This window comes from Leucopleurus acutus, assembly GCF_964270905.1.
Source record: "Leucopleurus acutus genome assembly, chromosome: 4".
In the NCBI taxonomy this organism is placed as follows: domain Eukaryota; kingdom Metazoa; phylum Chordata; class Mammalia; order Artiodactyla; family Delphinidae; genus Leucopleurus; species Leucopleurus acutus.
The window spans coordinates 33,158,924-33,179,298 of NC_139146.1; the positions used below are offsets into that span (position 1 = coordinate 33,158,924).

At 34.8% G+C, this 20,375-nt stretch overlaps 1 protein-coding gene across 3 annotated transcripts in view; it reads right to left on the reverse strand.

Moving 5' to 3' along the window:
• Window positions 1–19,970, reverse strand: part of AIMP1 (aminoacyl tRNA synthetase complex interacting multifunctional protein 1) — a gene marked incomplete at its 5' end in the record, with an annotated part of 44,560 nt that extends 24,590 nt beyond the window's left edge. For 2 of the 3 annotated variants that reach the window (XR_014326166.1, XM_082838106.1), the window contains 5 exons: window positions 5,899–6,067; window positions 8,923–9,134; window positions 14,802–14,966; window positions 17,722–17,835; window positions 19,844–19,952. Coding sequence is in view for 2 of the 3 variants with exons in the window: in XM_082838106.1 (XP_082694232.1) it covers window positions 5,899–6,067; window positions 8,923–9,134; window positions 14,802–14,966; window positions 17,722–17,835; window positions 19,844–19,952 (769 nt within the window). Of the gene's footprint in view, window positions 1–5,898; window positions 6,068–8,922; window positions 9,135–14,801; window positions 14,967–17,721; window positions 17,836–19,843 lie in introns of all 3 variants that reach the window. The other variant, XM_082838107.1, reaches the window with a different exon arrangement.
• Window positions 19,971–20,375: the final 405 nt, after the last annotated feature.

The window sequence follows — 20,375 nt, forward strand, 5'->3', positions numbered from 1 at the left end:
TGAGTTTTTGAACTATAATAATTGTAACTATCACCTTTTGTGATGCAAAGACTAAAGTATAACTTTGCAAATAGGGGTCAATTAATTTTACAGAGCTAATCAACAGCGAAAAGTGGTTTGTTGATTTGATAGGAATGATCTTGGAAATAATGAAGATGGATCCTCAGGTCTGTTCTTCAAATACTGGAAAGTTTTGGGAGTTCTTTAAAACATGTTTTACTAGTATGTTTCTTTCTATTTATTCATTAACCAACTTACTGACCTCCTACTCTATGCCTGACATTTTTCTGGATGCTAGGAATATAGTAGTGAATAATAACAACAACAAAAGTCTTGATTTCATGATGCTTACATTTCCATGTGGGCAGATAATATATAATGTACAGTATATCTGATGATAAGTGTTATGGAGAAAAATAAAACAAGTAAGGAGACATTTGAAAGATATGAATAAGATGAGGAACCAAGCCGTGTAGCTACTTGGAGAAAGAGCCAGTGGCTCAACTAGGGTGACTGAGGAGGAGCTGAAGTACATGAGGTTAATGAAGTAATGAGAGGCCATTGTAAGGACCTGTATCTGTATTCTGGGTCAAATGGAAAGCTTTTTAATAGTTTTTTGCAGAGGACTAACATATCTGACCTACATCACTCTGTAGGCTATAGCTGAAAACAGACGGAAGAAGGGCAAGGGCAAAAGCAAAGTGATCAGTTAGAAAACTTTTGCAGTTACCCGGATAAGAGATGTTGGTGTGAGGACCAAAGTGGTAGAGGTAGAGATGATGAGAATCACGCTAGATATGTTCAGAAGGTACAGCCACTACGATTTTCTGAAGAAGATGTATGGAAAAGGGAAATCTAGGGAGAAGACTGGTATATACATTCTTCTCCCCTGGGACATGTTAGTGAAGAAATCTCGTAGGTAGCTGGACAAGTGACTGAATAAAATAGCCAAAGGAATGAACATGGAAAGAAAAAGAGGCCAAGCATGGAAAAAGAGGTCAAGGATCAAGGTCTGAAGGTACTCCAATTAAGAGGTCAGGGAGGTGAGGAAGAATCAGCAAAGGAGATAAGCAGAGCAGCCAATGAAGCATGAGGACCACCATGCAAGTGTGGTGTCAGAAGCCAAGTTAAAGTTAATTAAGAAAAGGACTGAGAACTAACTAGCCATGGATTTAGCTACAGGGAGTAAATTGGTGATCTTGACCAGAGCAATTCTGGTGGAACAGTGGAGAGAGAAGCCTGATTGAAATAGGTTTTAAGGAAGAGAATCAAATATAGACAGGCTTTTTTTTTAATTTAAAAAAGTATATTAGTTTCAGGTGTACAACACAGTGATTACATATTTTTATACATTATGAAATGACCACTGCAATAAGATCATTTACTGTCCGTCACCATACAAAGTTGTTACAATATTATTGACTGTACTCCCTATGTATACATTACATCCCCATGACTTACTTATTTTATAGCCGGAAGTTTGTACCTCTTAATCTCCTTCACCTATTTCATCCGTCCCCCAACCCTCCTCCCCTCTAGCAGCTATCAGTTTGTTCTCTGTATCTATGAATCTCTGATTTGTTTTGTTTGCTGTGGTTTCAGATTCCACATATAATTGAAATCATATGGTATTTGTCTTTCTCTGACTTATTTCACTAATAAGCATAATACCCTCAAAGTCCACAAAGATTTCATTCTTTTTAATGGTTGAGTAATATTCCATTGTGTATGTGTGTGCGGGCATACGCACACGTGCGCACACACACACACACCACACACAGACACCACATCTTCTTTATCCATTTATTTATCGATGGACACTTGGGCTGCTTCCATGTCTTGGCTATTGTAAATACTGCTACAATGAACACAGGGGTGTTTTCCAAGTTAGTGTTTTTATTTTTTTCAGATAAATAACCAGAAATGAAATTTCTGGACCATATGGTAATTCCACCTTTAGTTTTTTGAGGAACCTCCATACTGTTTTCCATAGTGGCTGCAACAATTTACATTCCCACCAACAGTGTAGAAAGGTTCCCTTTTCTCTACATCCTTGCCCCATTTACAACTGCATCAAAAAGAATAAAATATCTAGGACTAAATTTAACCAAGGAGTAGAAACACCTGACTCTGAAAACTCTTTGTCACTGAGGAAAGAAACTGAAGATGACACAAATAAATGGAAAGTTATACTGTGCTCACGGATTGGAAGAATCAATGTTGCTAAAAGGTCCATACTACCCTAAGCAATCTATGGATTCAATGCAATCTCTGTCAAAATACCTGCAGCATTTTTCATAGAAGTAGAACAAATAATCCTAAAATGTGTATGGAAACACAAAAGACCTCAAATAGCCAAAGCTATTTTGAGAAAGAACAGGGAGGGGTCACACCTGAAAATACACCGAACTTGAAACTTGTAGTAATCAAAACAGGATGGTACTGCCACAAAAACAGACACGTAGATGAATAGAAAAGAATTGAGAGCCCAGAAATAAACTGACACTCATAGCATCAATTAATCTATAACAAAAGAGGCAAGAATATACAATGGGGAAGAGATAGTCTCTTCTATAAATGGTGTTGGGAAAACTGGACAGCTACATGCCAAAGAATCAAACTTGACCACTTTCTTACACTATATACAATAATACACTCAAAATGGATTAAAGACTTAAATGTAAGTCCTGAAACCATAAAACACCTAGAAGAAAACACAGGCAGTAAACTCTTTGAGGTCAGTCTTAGCAATAGTTTTTTGAATGTCTGTCCTCAGGCAAGGGCAACAAAAGCAAAAACAAACAAATGGGACTACATCAAACTAAAGTTTTTGCAGAGCAAAGTAAACCATCAACAAAACAAAAAGGCAACCAACTGAATGAGAGATGTTTGCAAACTTACTGATAAGGGGCTGATATCCAAAATATATAAAAAACTCAAATCACTCAATACCAAAAAAAACCCAATTTATTTTTAAAGAATAAGTGGGTCCATAAGCTAAAGACCTTCACATATCATACATGCTTTGAGATTAACCATAAAATCATATTTACTAATAAGACCAAATATCAACAGAAATAAGCATGATCTTAGAAGTTAGAAGTCTGAATGCAAATTCTCATTTATTATTAGACCAAAACCAGTGCATTCTTAAAAAAAAAAAAAGATATCAATGCCTTTATCTCGTAATATTGTTTTCAGTTGCTTGATGCTTTAGGGACCAGTTACCATATTTAAATACTAAAATTTATGGCTTCACACATTTAAGATTTTAAAAAGTAGCGGGGAGAGTTTTTAGCCGTTGTTATAAAAATATTATTTGGCATCTTCTAAACTCTATGGAAGTGATGGTTTTGTAGTTGGAGAAAGCAGTTATTCAAAGCCAAATAGCAATTCAAAGGTTTGAGCCCCAGTTGCAATTTCTATACCACACTTAATATACATAACATAAAAGGTAAATCTCTAGACACTGAGCATATCAAGTGAACATCAAAATGTACCAGCAGACACCTTAAGCTTTAAAATGTAGAACATATGCTGAAAAATACAGTACTGATAAATCATGGCTCTCTCTGGGAAAAGGAAAACAAACAAACAAAAAATAAGACTAATGGTCTGTTGCATACATAGTATTAACTGTTATTTCCTTTTAGATTTACTGCTACAGAAGCAGTAAGCTATGTGGAAGCATAAGTAGGATGAGTACTAACAGACCTCATGTCCCCAAGTTTATCAATTATTCGATGCTGTTCAGCTTGGTTAAGCATTTTATAAGTTATAAGAGAATAATTCAAACAACCTCATAGGCTACTTTAATGTTAGGTTTTTCCCTTTCACTTTACAAATTTTTTTATATGTTAGCTACATATTCATGTGGTAAGGCACAAGGAGAAACTATGAATATGAAAGAAATATCAGACTTTGGAATGATGTAAACATAAACACACAAACAGCCAAACAGATTGGAAGATTCAAAAATATAGTAAAAGCAAGAAATCCACACTGGGCTATTAGCATCTCTAATGCTAAATCACTGAGTAACTTAAAAAAAAAAAATTTCAATATACGTTAACAGTAACATCCAGATAATAACTGATTCAAGTGCTGAAATATTTATCTGTTAACTCTAAACTGATTCAAGTGCTGAAATATTTATCTGTTAATTCTATAAGATAAGGGAATGAAAGCTCTCATAGAAATAAAAGAACTATAAGCCTTTTCTAATGAAATAGCCCATATGAATTCACAGCAAGCAACAATCAACAAAAATGCTGACAGTATTAGAGATTCAGGCACATCTACTGTTTGATCCTTCTACAAACTCTGTATAACCTTAAGCAAGTAATTTAAGTATTACTGGGTCTCAGTTTCCAAATTTGTAAAATAGTGGGTTAAAGTAGATGATTTCTTCCAGTTCTAAACATCTGACTCTACAATTTATATCAAATAATAAAACTTAAAATGTATTCATCTTAAATATTTAAATAAAAAGGAAGGCAAATTTTAATCTGAAAGGGTAAACCAAGATTTTTGGGTTTTTTCTTCAATGTGTGCTGAATCTTAAAAGAAAAAGTTTGCTTCTATTTTCATTCCATTCCAATTTGGTGAAATAGAATTTCAGGTTTGTCAGGTATACACATGACGGCCTACCCAAAAGCATGAGGTTTGACGAAGTGTTTTGATACCCTGGTAAGTAGAGTGGTGATCGTGTGCTCCTAGAACCAAAAGCTATTATGCTGCTTTGAGAAATGACTGAGACTGGGATTTTCACAAAACCTGCTTTACCAAAAAAAGTTCTCAGAGCACAGACCATCATGATCTTCAATCTACCAAGGTTCAAGACATACACGTGGATTCAAAGTCACACATACTTGTTAAACAACCCCATTTTTTTAGATTAGTATACTTTTTATTAGGAGTTGGGAGCTGAGTTTCCTGGGAGTTACCCATGCTTTCATCCATTTTTAAAAATCTTATTATTCCAATGTTAAAATTCTTCGTGTCTTAATATATCATCAAACACAGTTAACATAGGATTAAAAAAACAGGCCTAATAATCATATCAGCCTTGCTATTCCATTAGAACTCATTTGTTTTCATAAATACATCTCCAAATAAATTTTGACTTTTAAACCTAATTCTACTTGTTATCCTAATTTACTTCTGCTTTTCCTTACTCTAGGCAAATGAACATCCTCTGTAAATACAGTCTTTTAATTTCTAACTGTTTTTCCTCTTATGAGGTCTTCAACTTTTATGAAAGAAATATTTATTCTACATCTGCCAAGCATCCTTTCTTTACTGCTTCAAAGACCTATTTGAAGAAATGTTCTCATGCATTATGAAGTTTCATCCATCTCAGGAGCATTTTACTACAGAAAAGTAGCAATACGAAATGAACTTTCGTCTTAGATTATTAAAATAAATATGAATTTCTACTTAGAGATTTCCTCTAAATCCTCAAGTCTAGTAAAAGCATATGCAAGTATATTACGAGACCGACTTAGAGAATTATGCATTTCCCCCTCCCTCTTCATCTCTTCATCTTTCTGTGTTGCATTCTGAGATAATCTACAGCTTAAATGATTTTGTAGCACATTAACTGGTTCTCTATTCTTATGACACTTCTGCTATGGAGGTATCAAAATTAGTATTTCACTTAGGGTAAAATCTCTCTGGTGTTTTATGAAATTTGAGTGTTCATGGGGACGGAATAGTTAGACAGTTGTGCCATCTTGAGTCGATCTCAATAAACTCAATAATATCACTAATAATGATCATCTAATGTAAAGTCTTACAAGTCATTTACAGGATTGACTTTAAATTTAAACATTCCAAGCATAGCTTTGAGAACAATGATTCCCAAACTATTTTAAATAATGACTAACAAATACTTACCAGGGAAAGCATCAAAGGTAATTCTGTCTCCAGGAACAGACCCATTAGGAGGTGCCAAGATTTCAACTTTGTCTGGTGAACTAGCACACATCACCATTGCCTGAGATACTACTCCCCTCATCTTTGCAGGTTTCAGGTTACAAAGTAAAATCACCATCCGATTTTGCATCTGTGTGAAATATAAATTGATGATTAAAGATGTCTAGAGATTTAGAATAATCTTATCTAGAATACATTAAGGTACACCTAATATTCTAAATATCAAATGTCCTATTTTTGTGGCTGTTTTCATCCTTATCTGTGTCCAAAATCTTTTATGTTGTTAAGAAGTCTTATATCAACATGAAAAAAAAATTCTACAAATTGACAATGCATTAGAGATCAAACAGCAGAGGCAATAATATTTCACTTAAATATAAATAAAGAAATGGCTGAGTGAAACAGATTTGGTTTTGAATTTAATCTGCCATGTACTAGCAATGAGGCTGTATAAAGTTGATCTCCCTGTTTCCTCACAAAAGGAGGGAAATGATATTAAAGACTTGTCACAAGGATTAAATCACAACATGTAAATAAGTATTTAGCTTATCATTAGCACTAAAATAAATGCACATTTTTTCTCCTATATGTTTGATCATTTCCAATACTATGCAAGGTTCATTTCCTAAGTTAAAAAATACTGATCATTTAACAATTCAAGCATTGTGCACACTACAATGAACAATTATGGCTATTTCTATAATTTGTTAAAGAAGTACATAAAAATTTCTGTAAACTTCAAATTTACTACCAAATTCTATGATTAAAAAGAATTAGCCTAAGGCTGAAATTTAAAAGGTCCCCATTTTGGAGGTCTTCATGAATTCTTATTGTCTTCAAACAAATAACTGTAAAATGCCACATATATGGGAACTTCAAAAGAAAAGTTATAGCAAATATGTATAAGAAAAACAACAGGGTTAGCTAGATGCAATCTGTTAAGAATCAGATGAGAGCTGTGGACCTTTACCTTAGAAAAATAAACAAATGTACAAAATTTGGTATGCAGTTTTGGGGAGCTAAGTGCTATTACTTTATAGACTGCTTACTAGTACTGACTTGTTGGGTTAGATACAGATGTGTACATAAATAGCTTTGCTTATGGCTGTGAATGATAGCTTCTGGAAGAGAAGAAAAAGTCTGTAACTTATGAGAACAAAAACGTTGAAGCCCCAAGGAGGAGGAGTTTTTCCAATTTGAGCTGGCTCAAGATCAGTTGGTTCTTTTCTCCAGGGCTCCTTATGAACCTAACTTCATAAGTAGTTATAAAGGAGCCCTGGTCCTATACAAAACGGATGTTAAAAAGAAAAAGCACACACATGTGCCAAGTCTATCTTTTTTTCACAGATAAGAGAAATTTCTTCACTGATCTCCTTAATTCCATCTTTCTCCCCTCCACAAAGCAACCGGATGATACTACTAATATGTGACACAGAGCATATTACCCCTTAGCTCAAAAATCCTCCAATGGCTTTCATCTCACTCAGAATAAAAGCCCACATTTTTACAATGATCTCTAATACCCTATATCATTTGGCATCTTCATCTCTGATTTCATCTCCCATGACATTTCCCCTTATTTAGTCTGCTACAGTGACACTGGCCTCCTGCTGTTCTTTGAACATCCCAGGAATACTTCTGACTCAGGGCTGCCTGAAAATGCTCTCCCACCAGACAGAATGACTTGCTTTCTTCATTTTCTTAGACCTTTACTTAAATATCACTTTCTTTGGTCTTCCATGGCCCTTTATATAAATGACAACATCTTCCTAGTCTCAATACTTCCTAGATTCTTTCCCTACTTCATTTTTCTCCTGATATTTATCACCATTTAACACACTATATATTATGATTTTCTGACTCCCTCATAGGGATATAAGCTTCACAAAGGCAGGGCTTTTTGTTTTTTTAAGCAAATCTATCTATCTATCTTTCTATTTTAATTCACTTGCCTAGAATAGTTCCTGGCACAGTATAGGTGCTCAATAAATATTAGCATCAGAAATAGGAATGAATAAATGTAGGAATTTATGCAAGTTCACAAAGCCAATAAGCAACAAAGTTGGCAAAGGACTGAGAGGCAGAACTATTTTAATGTTGAAGTCTATGGTCTTTGCAATATCTCAAGCCCTATGGGGCAGAGGAGACAGGTAAATGATGCAAATTACTACAGAAGATGTATAGAAAGAGCAAATTAAAAACTATTACTGTCTTTGATTCGTTCCATGGTCATTGGAAATATAGATACATTTAAATATCTAAATAATAAAATACAAAACATCAATTTCTTTTTGCGGTACGCAGGCCTCTCACTGTTGTGGCCTCTCCTGTTGCGGAGCACAGGCTCCGGACACGCAGGCTCAGCGGCCATGGCTCACGGGCCCAGCCGCTCTGCAGCATGTGGGATCTTCCCGGACTGGGGCACGAACCCGTGTCCCCTGCATCGGCAGGCGGACTCTCAACCACTGTGCCACCAGGGAAGTCCCAAAACATCAAATTTTTAATGAATAAAGGAATACCATTAAAAATTGCAAGTTCAATCTTCATGATCCCCTCTCCTCTTTCCTCTCCAGGGATGAAAATATTTCTTGAGTTATAAAGAAATAAAACTTGCTTTCTTAATTTTAGTTTGGTACTTTCTGAGTTACATAACAATGATTTTAAAAATCAAGGAATAAAATTCCATGATGGAACAATGATGTTAAATATCAAACTAAAAACATTTTTAAAAATTGAGAAAAAAATAACATATCATTTCTTCTTTCTATGTTCCTGAATTTGATCGTAATTTACAGATGTTTTGCAAGTTTTTGCTAGTTTTATGCACTTTTTGGTGGAATTCATTACATTCAAACCAATCAACTGAATTAATCAATACCGGCTCATGTTGTGCAGTATGATACAAAAATTACATGAAAAAACATTAAGAAAGAGGGAATGAAGGTGAAATGTATATGTAGAAATAATTTTAGCTATACAGATTACCTGTTCAAGAGGAACATGATTCACCAGGCCACTGACAACTGTTCTTAAGGCTGTTTCTCCAACATCTACCTCTTCTACATACAAAGAATCTGCATCAGGGTGTTTTCTGGCAGTGATGATACAACCAATTCGAAGATCCAGACGGGATACATCAATAGGCTTAGAGTCAGCACTTCCTCCTGCTGGTTGTTGTTTTTTCTCCTTTTTCTCTCCTAAAAATATTTATAAATGGATAAACATCAGAAGTAAAAATACACTATGAGGGCTTCCCTGGTGGCGCAGTGGTTGAGAGTCCGCCTGCCAATGCGGGGACACGGGTTCGTGCCCCAGTCCGGGAAGATCCCACATGCCGGGAAGCGGCTGGGCCCGTGAGCCATGGCCGCTGAGCCTGCGTGTCCGGAGCCTGTGCTCCGCAATGGGAGAGGCCACAACAGTGAGAGGCCCGCGTACTGTAAAAAAAAAAAAACCAAAAAAACAAACAAACAAAAAAAAACACTATGAAAATCTCTATAGCATTGATGCTGTTGAGCTTAAAAGAAAAAAAATGAGTGTTTATCTCCTATCTTCATTTAAATAACAAAGGAAAGAATTACTCATGTCACAATATTTGAACCCTTTTTAAGCTATTTCTCTGTTGAATTAACTGTCTATATCTCTAGTTAAAGACACAGAGTAGACGTTGGTAATCTATAGCTCAAGGGCAAATCCAGCCCACTGCCTGTCAAAAAGTTTTATTAGAACAAAATCATGATCATTAATTTACATGTTGTCTGTGGATACTTTGGTACTACGGCAGAGTGTAGTAGTTGTAACAGAGACTTTATGGCCAGCAAATAACCTTTTAAAGAGAAAATTTGCCTTTCCCTGAAACAGAAGTGTAGAAAATCCTTTAAGATTTACTGTGACTCTAGAGAGTCACATTTTATTCTGATTATGTTTATAAAATTCTACTTTTATTTATATGCTGATAATATAACTCTTATTAGCATAAGATTACTTTAGCCATTGAGTCAAAATGCAACCTGTATAGAGTTCATATTCCTAAAGTTTACATTTAGCCTCTCTGGCAGAAAAAAAATGTAAAACAAAACAAAAACTTATTTACCTCCCAATCTTAAGAGATAAGTTATTATGGCTTGAAACATTGTTTTGTTTGTTTTTTTGTTTGTTTTTTGCAGTACGGGCCTCTCACTGTTGTGGCCTCTCCCGTTGCGGAGCACAGGCTCCGGATGCGCAGGCTCAGCGGCCATGGCTCAGGGGCCCAGCTGCTCTGCGGCATGTGGGATCTTCCTGGACCGGGTCACAAACCCGTGTCCCCTGCATCGGCAGGCGGACTCTCAACCACTGCGCCACCAGGGAAGCCCAAAAACACTGTTTCTTAACTATTTCTTTGTTTTATCTTTGAACAAATATTTACTCAGATCTATGGCACTGAAAAAAGTAAGATGAGTGACACATGCTAGCTAAGCACTAAAAATCTCTTTTAAGAAAGACAGATGTATACAGTGAACATGTGATAAATATTACATACACAAAGAAATATAGAAGCACAGAGAAGAATAATTCTGCCTGGAGTAGGAATAGATGATTTTGTGTAAAAAGCATGCACAATTTACACAAAGATAGTTTATAAAAGAGAAGGTAGAGCTAGTTTAAAATAATGGACAATTTTTACTTTCATTAGCAAATTTTTAAAAAATACTATTTTCCACGTAACATATTAGCAAAGATTTTTTTAAAGAGTAAAAGCCCAAATGATATAGAAATATATATATAAAATTACTACAAAAATCTTAATAGTAGTTATCTTTGAGTGATGAACTATATATTTATTTTAAAATGCTACATACATACTACTATAACATCATAATATAGCTATTTTCATATACATTTTTAAACTTTACTCTCTAGGCATTTGAAATACCTTTATCAGGAATCCACATTCCAGAGGTGATTGCAAATATCAAAATCTATACCAAGAACTTTGTTAGTCATCTTAAGGGATTTTAGAAATGTTTCATTAACAAATGAGTGATGCTTATAAGTGGCAGTATAGAAAGACTGTATGGGTGCCACAACCCTTGTGTGAGCAGAATTTTGGAATCTGGCAATCTTAGCAGCCAAACACCAATGGAACAGCCTTCTAATCCAGCACTGTCCAATATAGTAGTTGCCAACCCTACAGAGCTATTAACATTTAAATATAAAATAATTAAAAATTCTGTTCTTTAGTCATACTAGACACATTTCAAATAGCTGCATGTGGTTATTGTCTACTGTGTTGGATAATGCAGCTACACAGAACAGGAAGTTCTATTGAACAGAGGCATTCTAGACCTAGATCTCCATTTGGTTTTGTGTGCTCCCTCCTCCTCCAAAGGAAGACTTTGTTGTCTCATCTGACTAGAAGGTTGACTGACCCTGCAGCCACTGTAACGCATTCTCTTTGAGGATGGACTTCATCAAACTTATAAGAACAGGCTGCATGACTGTTCTGTGCCTACTTAATAAAATTCATAAAGTGAAAGAATTAGTCTGAACTGCTTTCTTTGTAACCATACCACCTAGTGGTGAAGTTATGTAGGAGAGGATGTACAGCCCCTAACTACTTCTAACAGAGGCTATTGATGCTTACCAAAAGAACTCAGAAGTGCTAAAATGGCTTAGGTTAGCTCACAGATCCCTGAGCCATTTTATATTTTCCAAAAAAATTTTAACTGAGTTTAAATACTATGAGAGGCATGTATAATGAATTATAAAAGCACATTTTTAGACATACCTGGGGAAATGAAGTCCAGAAAGGAATAAAGGAAAGTTAAATAAAAAAAGGAGTCAGATTTATGATTAGAAAAATAGCTTTAGCAGCAATGGAAGGACAGACTAGAAAAAATGAGGCTTGAACATTAATTTAGATGAGATCATGAGAACCTGAACTACCTGGTAGCACCTAACAAAACGGAGGAACAGAGCTGCGCTCCAGATACGTTGTGGTGGTAGGAATTACAGGCATACCTGATTTTATTGTGCTTCCCTTTACTGCACTTTGCAGATACTGCATTATTTACAAATTGAAGGTTTGTGGCAACCCTGCATCAAGCGTCTCTTGGCCCCATTCTTCCAACAGCATTTGCTCACTTCGTGTCTTTGTGTCACATTTTGGTAATCCCCACAGTATTTCAAACTTTTTCCTTATTACTATATTTGTTATGGTGATCTGTGGCTGTGATCTTTGATGTCACTACTGTAATTGTTTGGGGGTACCACAAGCCATGTCCATATAAAATGCTGAACTTAATAAATGTTGTGTGTGTTCTGACTGTCCACCAACAAGCCAACCCATCTCTCTCCCTCTCCTCGGGCCTCCCTACTCCCTGAAACACAATATTGAAATTAAGCCAATTAATTACCCTACAATGGTCTCTAAGTGTACAAGTGAAAGGAAGAGTCACACACTCTTCATGTTCAAAAGCTAGAAATGAGTAAGCTTAGTGAGGAAGGCATGTCAAAACCCAAGATAGGCCAAAAGCTGGATCTCTTCTGCCAAACAGCCAAGTTGTGAATGCAAAGAAGTTGAAGAAAACTAAAAGTGCTACTCCAGTGAAGACATGAATGATAAGAAAGCAAAACAGCCTTATTGTTAATATGGAGAAGTTTTAGTGGCCTGGACAGAAGAGCACACCAGCCATAACATTCCCTTAAGCCAAAGCCTAACCCAGAGCAAAGCCCTCTCTTCAATTCTGTAAAGGCTGAGAGAGATGAGAAATCTGCAAAAAGAAAAGTTTAAAGCTAGCAGTGCTTGGTTCATCAGCTTTAAGGAGAGAAGTTATCTCCATAACATAAAAATTCAAGGTGAAGCAGCAAGTGCTGATGTAGAAGCTACAGCAAGTTATCCAGAAGATCTAGCTAAGATAATTAATGAAGTGGCTACACTAGACAACAAATTTTCAATGCAGATGAAACAGCCTTCTATTTGTAGGAAGATGCCATCTAGGACTTTCACAGCAAGAGAGGAGAAGTCAATGCCTGGCTTCAAAGGACAAGCTGACTCCCTTGTTAGGGGCCAATGTAGCTGGTGACTTGAAGTTGAAGCCAATGCTCACTTACCATTCTGAAAATCCTAGGGCCTTTAAGAATGATGCTAAATCTATTCTGTTTGTGCTCTATAAATGGAACAACAAAGTCTGGATGACAGTATGTCTGTTTACAACATGGTTTACAAAATATTTTAAGCCCACTGTTGTGACTTTCAGCTCACAAGAATGATTCCTTTCAAGATGTTACTGCTCACTGACAATGCACCTGGTCACCCAAGAGCTCTCATAAAGATGTACAATGAGATTAAGGTTGTTTTCACACCTGTTAACACACATCCATGCTATAGCCCATGGATAAAGAAGTTTGACTTGCAAGTCTTATTCTTTAAGAAATATATTTTTTAAAGCTATAGCTGCCATAGTGATTCCTCTGATGGATTTAAGCAAACTAAATTGAAAACCTTCTGGAAAGGATTCACCATTCTAGATGCCATTAAGAATATTTGTGATTCATGGAAAGAGGTCAGATATCAACAGTAACAGGAGTCTGGAAGAAGCTGATTCTAATCCTCATATGTAACTTGTGGGGTTCAAGATTTCAGTGGAGGAAGGAACTGCAGATGTGGTGGAAATAGCAAGAGAATTAGAAGTGGAGCTTGAAGATGTGACTAAATTGCTGCAATCTCATGATAAAATTTTAATGGATAAGGAGTTGCTTCTAATGGATGAGAAAAGAAAGTGGTTTCTTGATATGAAATCAACTCCTGGTGAAGATGCTGTGAAGATTGTTGAGGATAACAAAGGATTTAGAATATTACATAAACTTAGTTGATAAAGCAATGACAAGGTTTGAGAAGACTGACTCCAATTTGGAAAGAAATTCTGCTGTGGGTAAAATGCTATCAAACAGCATGTGTGCTACAGAGAAATAGTTTGTGAGAGAAAGATTCAATCAGTACAGCAAACTTCACTGTTGTCTTATTTTAAGAAACTGCCACAGGCCCCCACCCTTCAGAAATCATGAGCCTGATCAGTTAGCAGCCCTCAACATTGAGAAAAGACTCTCCCCAAGCAAAAAGATGATGACTTGCTTAAGGTTCAGATGATGGTTAGCATGTCTTAGCAATAAAGTATTTTTAATTAAGTTATATACACTATTTTTTTTAGACACACTGCTATTGAACATTTAACAGACTACAGTATAGTATAAACATAACTTTCATATGTACTAGGAAACCAAAAAATTCTTGTGACTGGCTTTCTTGTGATATTTGCTTTATTGCAGTGGCCTGGAACTGAACCTGCAATATCTCTGAGGTATGCTTGTATAGGCTTTGGTTGCCAATTAAATATGAAATTGAGGGACAGGGACAAGTTAAGCTTGACTCTAAGATTTCTACTCTAGTTGCCTAAGTGGACTGTGATATACTTTGCACTTCAGATCTTAATGGGTTCCTGAAACTTCAACACCCCCATGCTAGTTCAGAAATTCTGGTTTGACTGGAATATCCCTTTCCTATCTTCACAACTGGTTCTAAGCTAACTTTCTACCTGTGATTTCTCTGAAACCATCCCCTATATATACACCTAAATTCAGTCATACAAAACTACACATGGGCCTCTATACTTAATCTCTCCTTTTTATTAGTTATGCTGGTCCCTCTACCTCAAATGCCACTCTTATCCTGTCATCCTTTAGAGCCCAGGTTCCATGTTCCATTATCCTATTGTTTCTAACTTTAGTTCATAAAAGTCTGAACTTTCTTCTTGACACCATTATTATCAAAAATGCTGACATGTGATAAACGAGTCAAGTGCCAAATAACTTCAACTGTTCAAAAATACCTTTCTTTTCAATTTTCTCTTTCATCTTTTCTTCTCCTCCTCCTCCTTTTATCTGCTCTTTGGCACCAGAAGATATGGTTGTTATTGGTATAGACTGTATCACATTTTCAGAAATCGCAGAATCAGCTTGCAGTGGAATACCAGATGGGAATGGTATCTGTTTTACTGAGAGAGAAAATGAAAATAATGTCGTTTATATTAAACAACAAACAAATGGAAAACTGTGAATAACAAATACGAACTCTTTATTTTTTTTAATTGAAATATAGTTGTACAATATTATGTTACAGGTGTACAATACAGTGATTCACAATTTTTAAATGTCATACTCCATTTATAGTTATTATAAAATATTGCCTATATTCCCCATAATGTACAATATATCCTTGTACAAACAATAGTTTGTACCTCTTAATCCCCAACTCCTATATTGCCCCTCCCCCTTCCCCTCTCCTGAGTGGTAACCACTGGTTTGTTTTCTAAATCTGTGTCAGCTTCTTTTTTATTATATTCACTAGGTTGTTATAATTTTTAGATTCCTCCTATAAGTGATACAGTATTTGCCTTTTTCTGTCTGACTTATTTCACTCAGCATAATACCCTCTGAGTCCACACATGTTGCTGCAAATGGCAAAATTTCACGCTTTTTTATGGCTGAGCAGTACTCCACTGTGTTTGTATGTATATACTACATCTTCTTTATCCATTCATCTGTTGATGGACATTTAAGTTGCTTCCATATCTTGGCAATCGTAAACAATGCTGCTATGAACATTGGGGTGCATGTATCTTTTTGAATTAGTGTTTTTGGTTTTTTGGATATATAACTAGGAGTAGAACTGCTGGGTCATATGGTAGAACATGAACTCTTCTTAAAAAGGAAATTCACTGTGTATGATTATCAAGTCTCTACTATCTGAGACTGTAGAAAGGCTGCCAAGAAATTAAGTTTATTTTAACCATAAAAGAATAAATGCATTATTCTCCTTCAATCACTAACGATTAAACTGAGAAAATTTTAGATGGCAACAATGTAAGCTAATATTTATTATAAACTTACTATGTCCCAGACACTTTTCAAAATGCTTTATCTGAATTAACTCTTGTAATTCTCATAAATACCCTAAGCAATAAGTTTTATTCATATCCACATTTACAGATGATCAACCCGAGCCATACAGAAGTTAAGAAACTGGCCCATCACACACATAGTGAGTAAGGGAAGTAAGAATTTATACCCAGGTTGTCTATCTCCAGAGATTACACCCCCTCATGGTTTGGCAAGATGGCATGTTTTTCACTCAGGTTTTCTCTTAAGTTGAACAATCAACTGAAAAGATGTTTTAGTAACAATCATCAGAAGTAATGGAGAGATAGCAGCATTATTTGCCCATAATTCTGTTTCAAAAAACATTTTAAAGAAGTAAAGAAAATTGCTCCAGCAATGTTAAAAACATACTCACTGCCTAGTGAACATGGAAGAATATAATCTTGTGAGGGATTTTGATGTGGCTTATATTCCAGCCAATATTCAAACCACTTTTCAGAGGTATTTTTAAGTTCTTTCAAGGCTTCTTTTAGTAATATGAAGCTCCATCTACCCCTATTTTATGTTTCAACAAGACAGAATTCAGTACTTTAATTCAAACTGTTTGTTTCAGCGTTTTATTAAGATCACAGCTTAAAAGTTTAATGTTTACAGGGAGATCTTTTAGAACTGGGAGAAATGAAAAGCAGTTTTACACTGCTAATATTTTACCGGTTTATTTAATTCTGCACATGTATTCCAAATCTCCTAATCTTGGAAAACATCAATTATTTTCAAGTGAAAATAATATTCTCTCCAGTTGATAGTTTTAAGCATACATTATTGGCTTTTTCCTCTTACTTTTATTTAGCTAGGGTAGAATGCACACTAGAGCATTCAGAATAACTTAGTGAGAGAATAAAGGTCAAAAGGGAGTAGTAAGACAGGGTTTCATTACACCTGGGCCTCCTTAATTCACCCAGGAAGGATTTTCTACAATATAATCAAATGTTTTTCCATGTGGTACTTTGAAATTATAATAGAACTATTCATAGTATTAATGTCATTTTATAATAATGTGAATTTATCTAGAAACCTTTAAAATAATTCAATAAAAATTTTCATTTTTTTTTCAACATAAATGTTGGAATGATAATTATATGCTGGCTTGGGTAACTTAAAAATAGTATTTGAGGGCTTCCCTGGTGGCGCAGTGGTTGAGTCCGCCTGCCAATGCAGGGGACACGGGTTCGTGCCCCGGTCTGGGAAGATCCCACATGCCGCAGAGCGGCTGGGCCCATGAGCCATGGTCGCTGAGCCTGCGCGTCCGGAGCCTGTGCTCCGCAACGGGAGAGGCCACAACAGTGAGAAGCCCGCGTACCGCAAAAAAAAAAAAAAAAAAAAAAAAAGTATTTGATTTCAGGCAAATGACTACACATCTCTAAGCTTCAATGTATAAAACAAGGATATTTGTATATATGTAATTTTAAGGATAAAATATATAATGTATATGAAGCACTTGGCACGTAGTGCCTGGCATAAAGCCAAACTTAGTAAATGTTAACTAAATATTATTATGGCTTATTTTCAACAACTATATAGTGACATAGTTGATGATGATCAAGGGAATGGTGATGATCAAGTTTAATAGGGAATAGTGATGATCACAGTACAGAGATTAGAAGTACAGCTTTCTGAACTCCAGCTTTGACACTTTTTGCATGATCTTAGGCAAGATTATTTATTTGCATTTTCTAAGTCTATATATTCTCTTCGGTATAAGAGGATAAATGTATGAATGCGTGAGTAACCAAGCATAAAACCTAACTTAATAAACAATATAATAATTATTATTATGAATAAAAACAACCTATCATTTCTGTAATTAATCACCTCCATTTTGAATTTCTGCCTTAATTAGCTCTTGTTTCAATTCTTCAATTTCTTTCTTCAATTTAGCATTTTCAACTCGAAGTTTCTTCTCTTCTCTCAAAGTTGCCTGCAAAACTGGGATCAAGAACCAGTTAAGATACAGCTGTTTTCTAAAAGGTTTCTTATGGATACTACTTAAAAAAAGCATAGCCAGTTTAAACAAAGCTAGTAACCAAATGTTTGGCCAGTTTCTTTATATCAGTTCAGTATTTATTAAAATAACATGATATTTAAAAGAGAGAAAAAGGGGGAAAAATCTGTGAAATAATAACAACATAAAAGGTTTTGTTTATCGATCATTTTCCTAGCTTTTATAAACATTCTTATGAACCTGGCTCAGAGTGTCAGTAACAGGTTAACTGTAAGAAAGAGAGACAAATATTAGACATATTAAACTTTTAAAAAAGTCTAAGATCTAATAATGATACCAAACAATAAAAAAAATTCTCATTTCTTCCTTTTTAGTGATTACCTTGTAAAAGGAACTGAATAATCTTTTACTCCTAATGTCTCAAAAGTTAAGCTGGTCAAACATTTAATGAATGAAATAACTTCAAAGATTTGCTCAACACATAATATTCGAGGTCAGCAATAAGGTATACAAAAATATAAAAGAAAAACAGTGATTCTTGGTGGGGTTGCTACTGCTCGCTAGGTGGGATTTTGAAAATCTGTGGGAGTATTTTTTGTTGTCACAAATAACGGGAGTCATTACTGGCATTTGTTAGGCAGGGGTCAGGGATGCCAGATGTCCTGAAATATGCTAGATATTCCAGTAAAATGAAGAACCGTCTTACATTCTGCAGGATTTTGCAGCGGCCCATTGTACATTTGTATAAGTGAAAATCCTGTTAATTATTTGAGCCTAGATCCTAATTACCTTTTATATATAAACATTCTTAAACATTTTCATTATACTCTGAATTTTCTAGGAATCAAGTACCACGTAAATCAAGAGTAGACTGTACTTTGTTTTGTTCAAGAGCTTTACATAAAGAATCATTCATCATTCTGAGTAAATCAAAAACATGACTGAAAGCTGCTTTTGGTATCTGAGTTGTCTATACAAAGGCACACTACTGTATCAATCTGTATTATACCTGTTGCATTTTTGGTGACATCATGTATGTGAACCATGTAGCATGTGACCCTCTCATATGTCAGGCAGTATAGTCCTGCCTAAGTATTTACTTACTGAAATACACATTTTTATTATTACTACTACTCACAAATTACTTCTTTTTTAATTCTCTTCTATATTACATATATCTCTAATCTCTTCATCTTACTAATGAAAATATTAAGAATTTTTAAAAATAAGAAATATCCTTTTAAAATTTTAAGAAAAACAATAACAATGTTTACAAAACATTATAAAAATAATTAAAACAGTATTTAAAATTAAGAAAAAATTGATAATGGGAAAAATTTTTGGAGAATGAATGTAGGATTCTATAAGCCATTCAGTTTTATGTAGCAAAGAAAAGCATTTATTTCTATAAGTGATGGTAAAGATTCTGGAATTTTCATAACATTAACATTGGCTATTGAGAAATAAAATATACTTAAACAAACAAAACAGAAAACAACCTAAATTTTAAAAGCAGAAATTCAGATTTGATGTTTTTTGTATGCACCATAGCAATTTCCATGTAAAACTTAAGCACTGGTAAAAATGTAAAAGTCATTTCAGAAAATACCCTAGCAGAGAGTAATGTGAAAGTATAATTTTCTTCTATACAAGGTTAGAGGAGATATTTGAGTTCATGTTTGACTCCACTCAATTTTATTCATTTTTAATCTCTAATTCTATACCAACTTATTTTAAGTATTTTCTTTTATCAGTCTTAAAATAATGTTGTTTTCTCTAAATATCACATATTCACTATACACCAATTCTAGCTTATCTTAACCCTATATTATTTCACTCATAATTGTAATATTAAAGGAATATAAAACTCATCATCAAGTTTGTGAAGTAATAATATATGTGGTAAACATATATATATTTTTTTGCTATGTCAATATATGAATTCATTTTAAGTTATCTCCCTAGAAAATTTAAATTTTCAAATTTCCTTACTTGCTTTCTCCTTAAGAAGAGCAACTTGCTGCTTAAGATATTCAATAATTTGATCTGCCTCGGCACCCTTCTGTTCCAGTCTCTTGAGAATGGCATCACTGGTTGCCATTTTTGCCAAGAAATGGCAGAAAATCCTAAGTGAAAAAATGAAAGTGATACATTATACTGTAGAATGAATAAATTTATTGTACAGGACACCATGAACAAGCAGTATGAGACGAAAAACATTTTCTACTGTAACAGAACAATGTTAGAAAAATACTCTTCCTCTGAAGAGCAACAAACCAAACAAGAGGCAGAAATGTTAATAGATTAATTCCTCATTCTGTTTGGAAAAGAAAATCAATTTTTTCCTAAAAGCATGAAAACATGCTATTTAATCATATTTTAGGTTGGAAAGTTTTAAAAAAAGCTTTAAAATACTACAGAATACTATGGCATAAGATAGGAACACTAAGGGACAGACTAACAACAACCTTAACTAAGGGATAACTGAGTACCACACCTGAGTTGCAAAGTAAAGACAACTGCT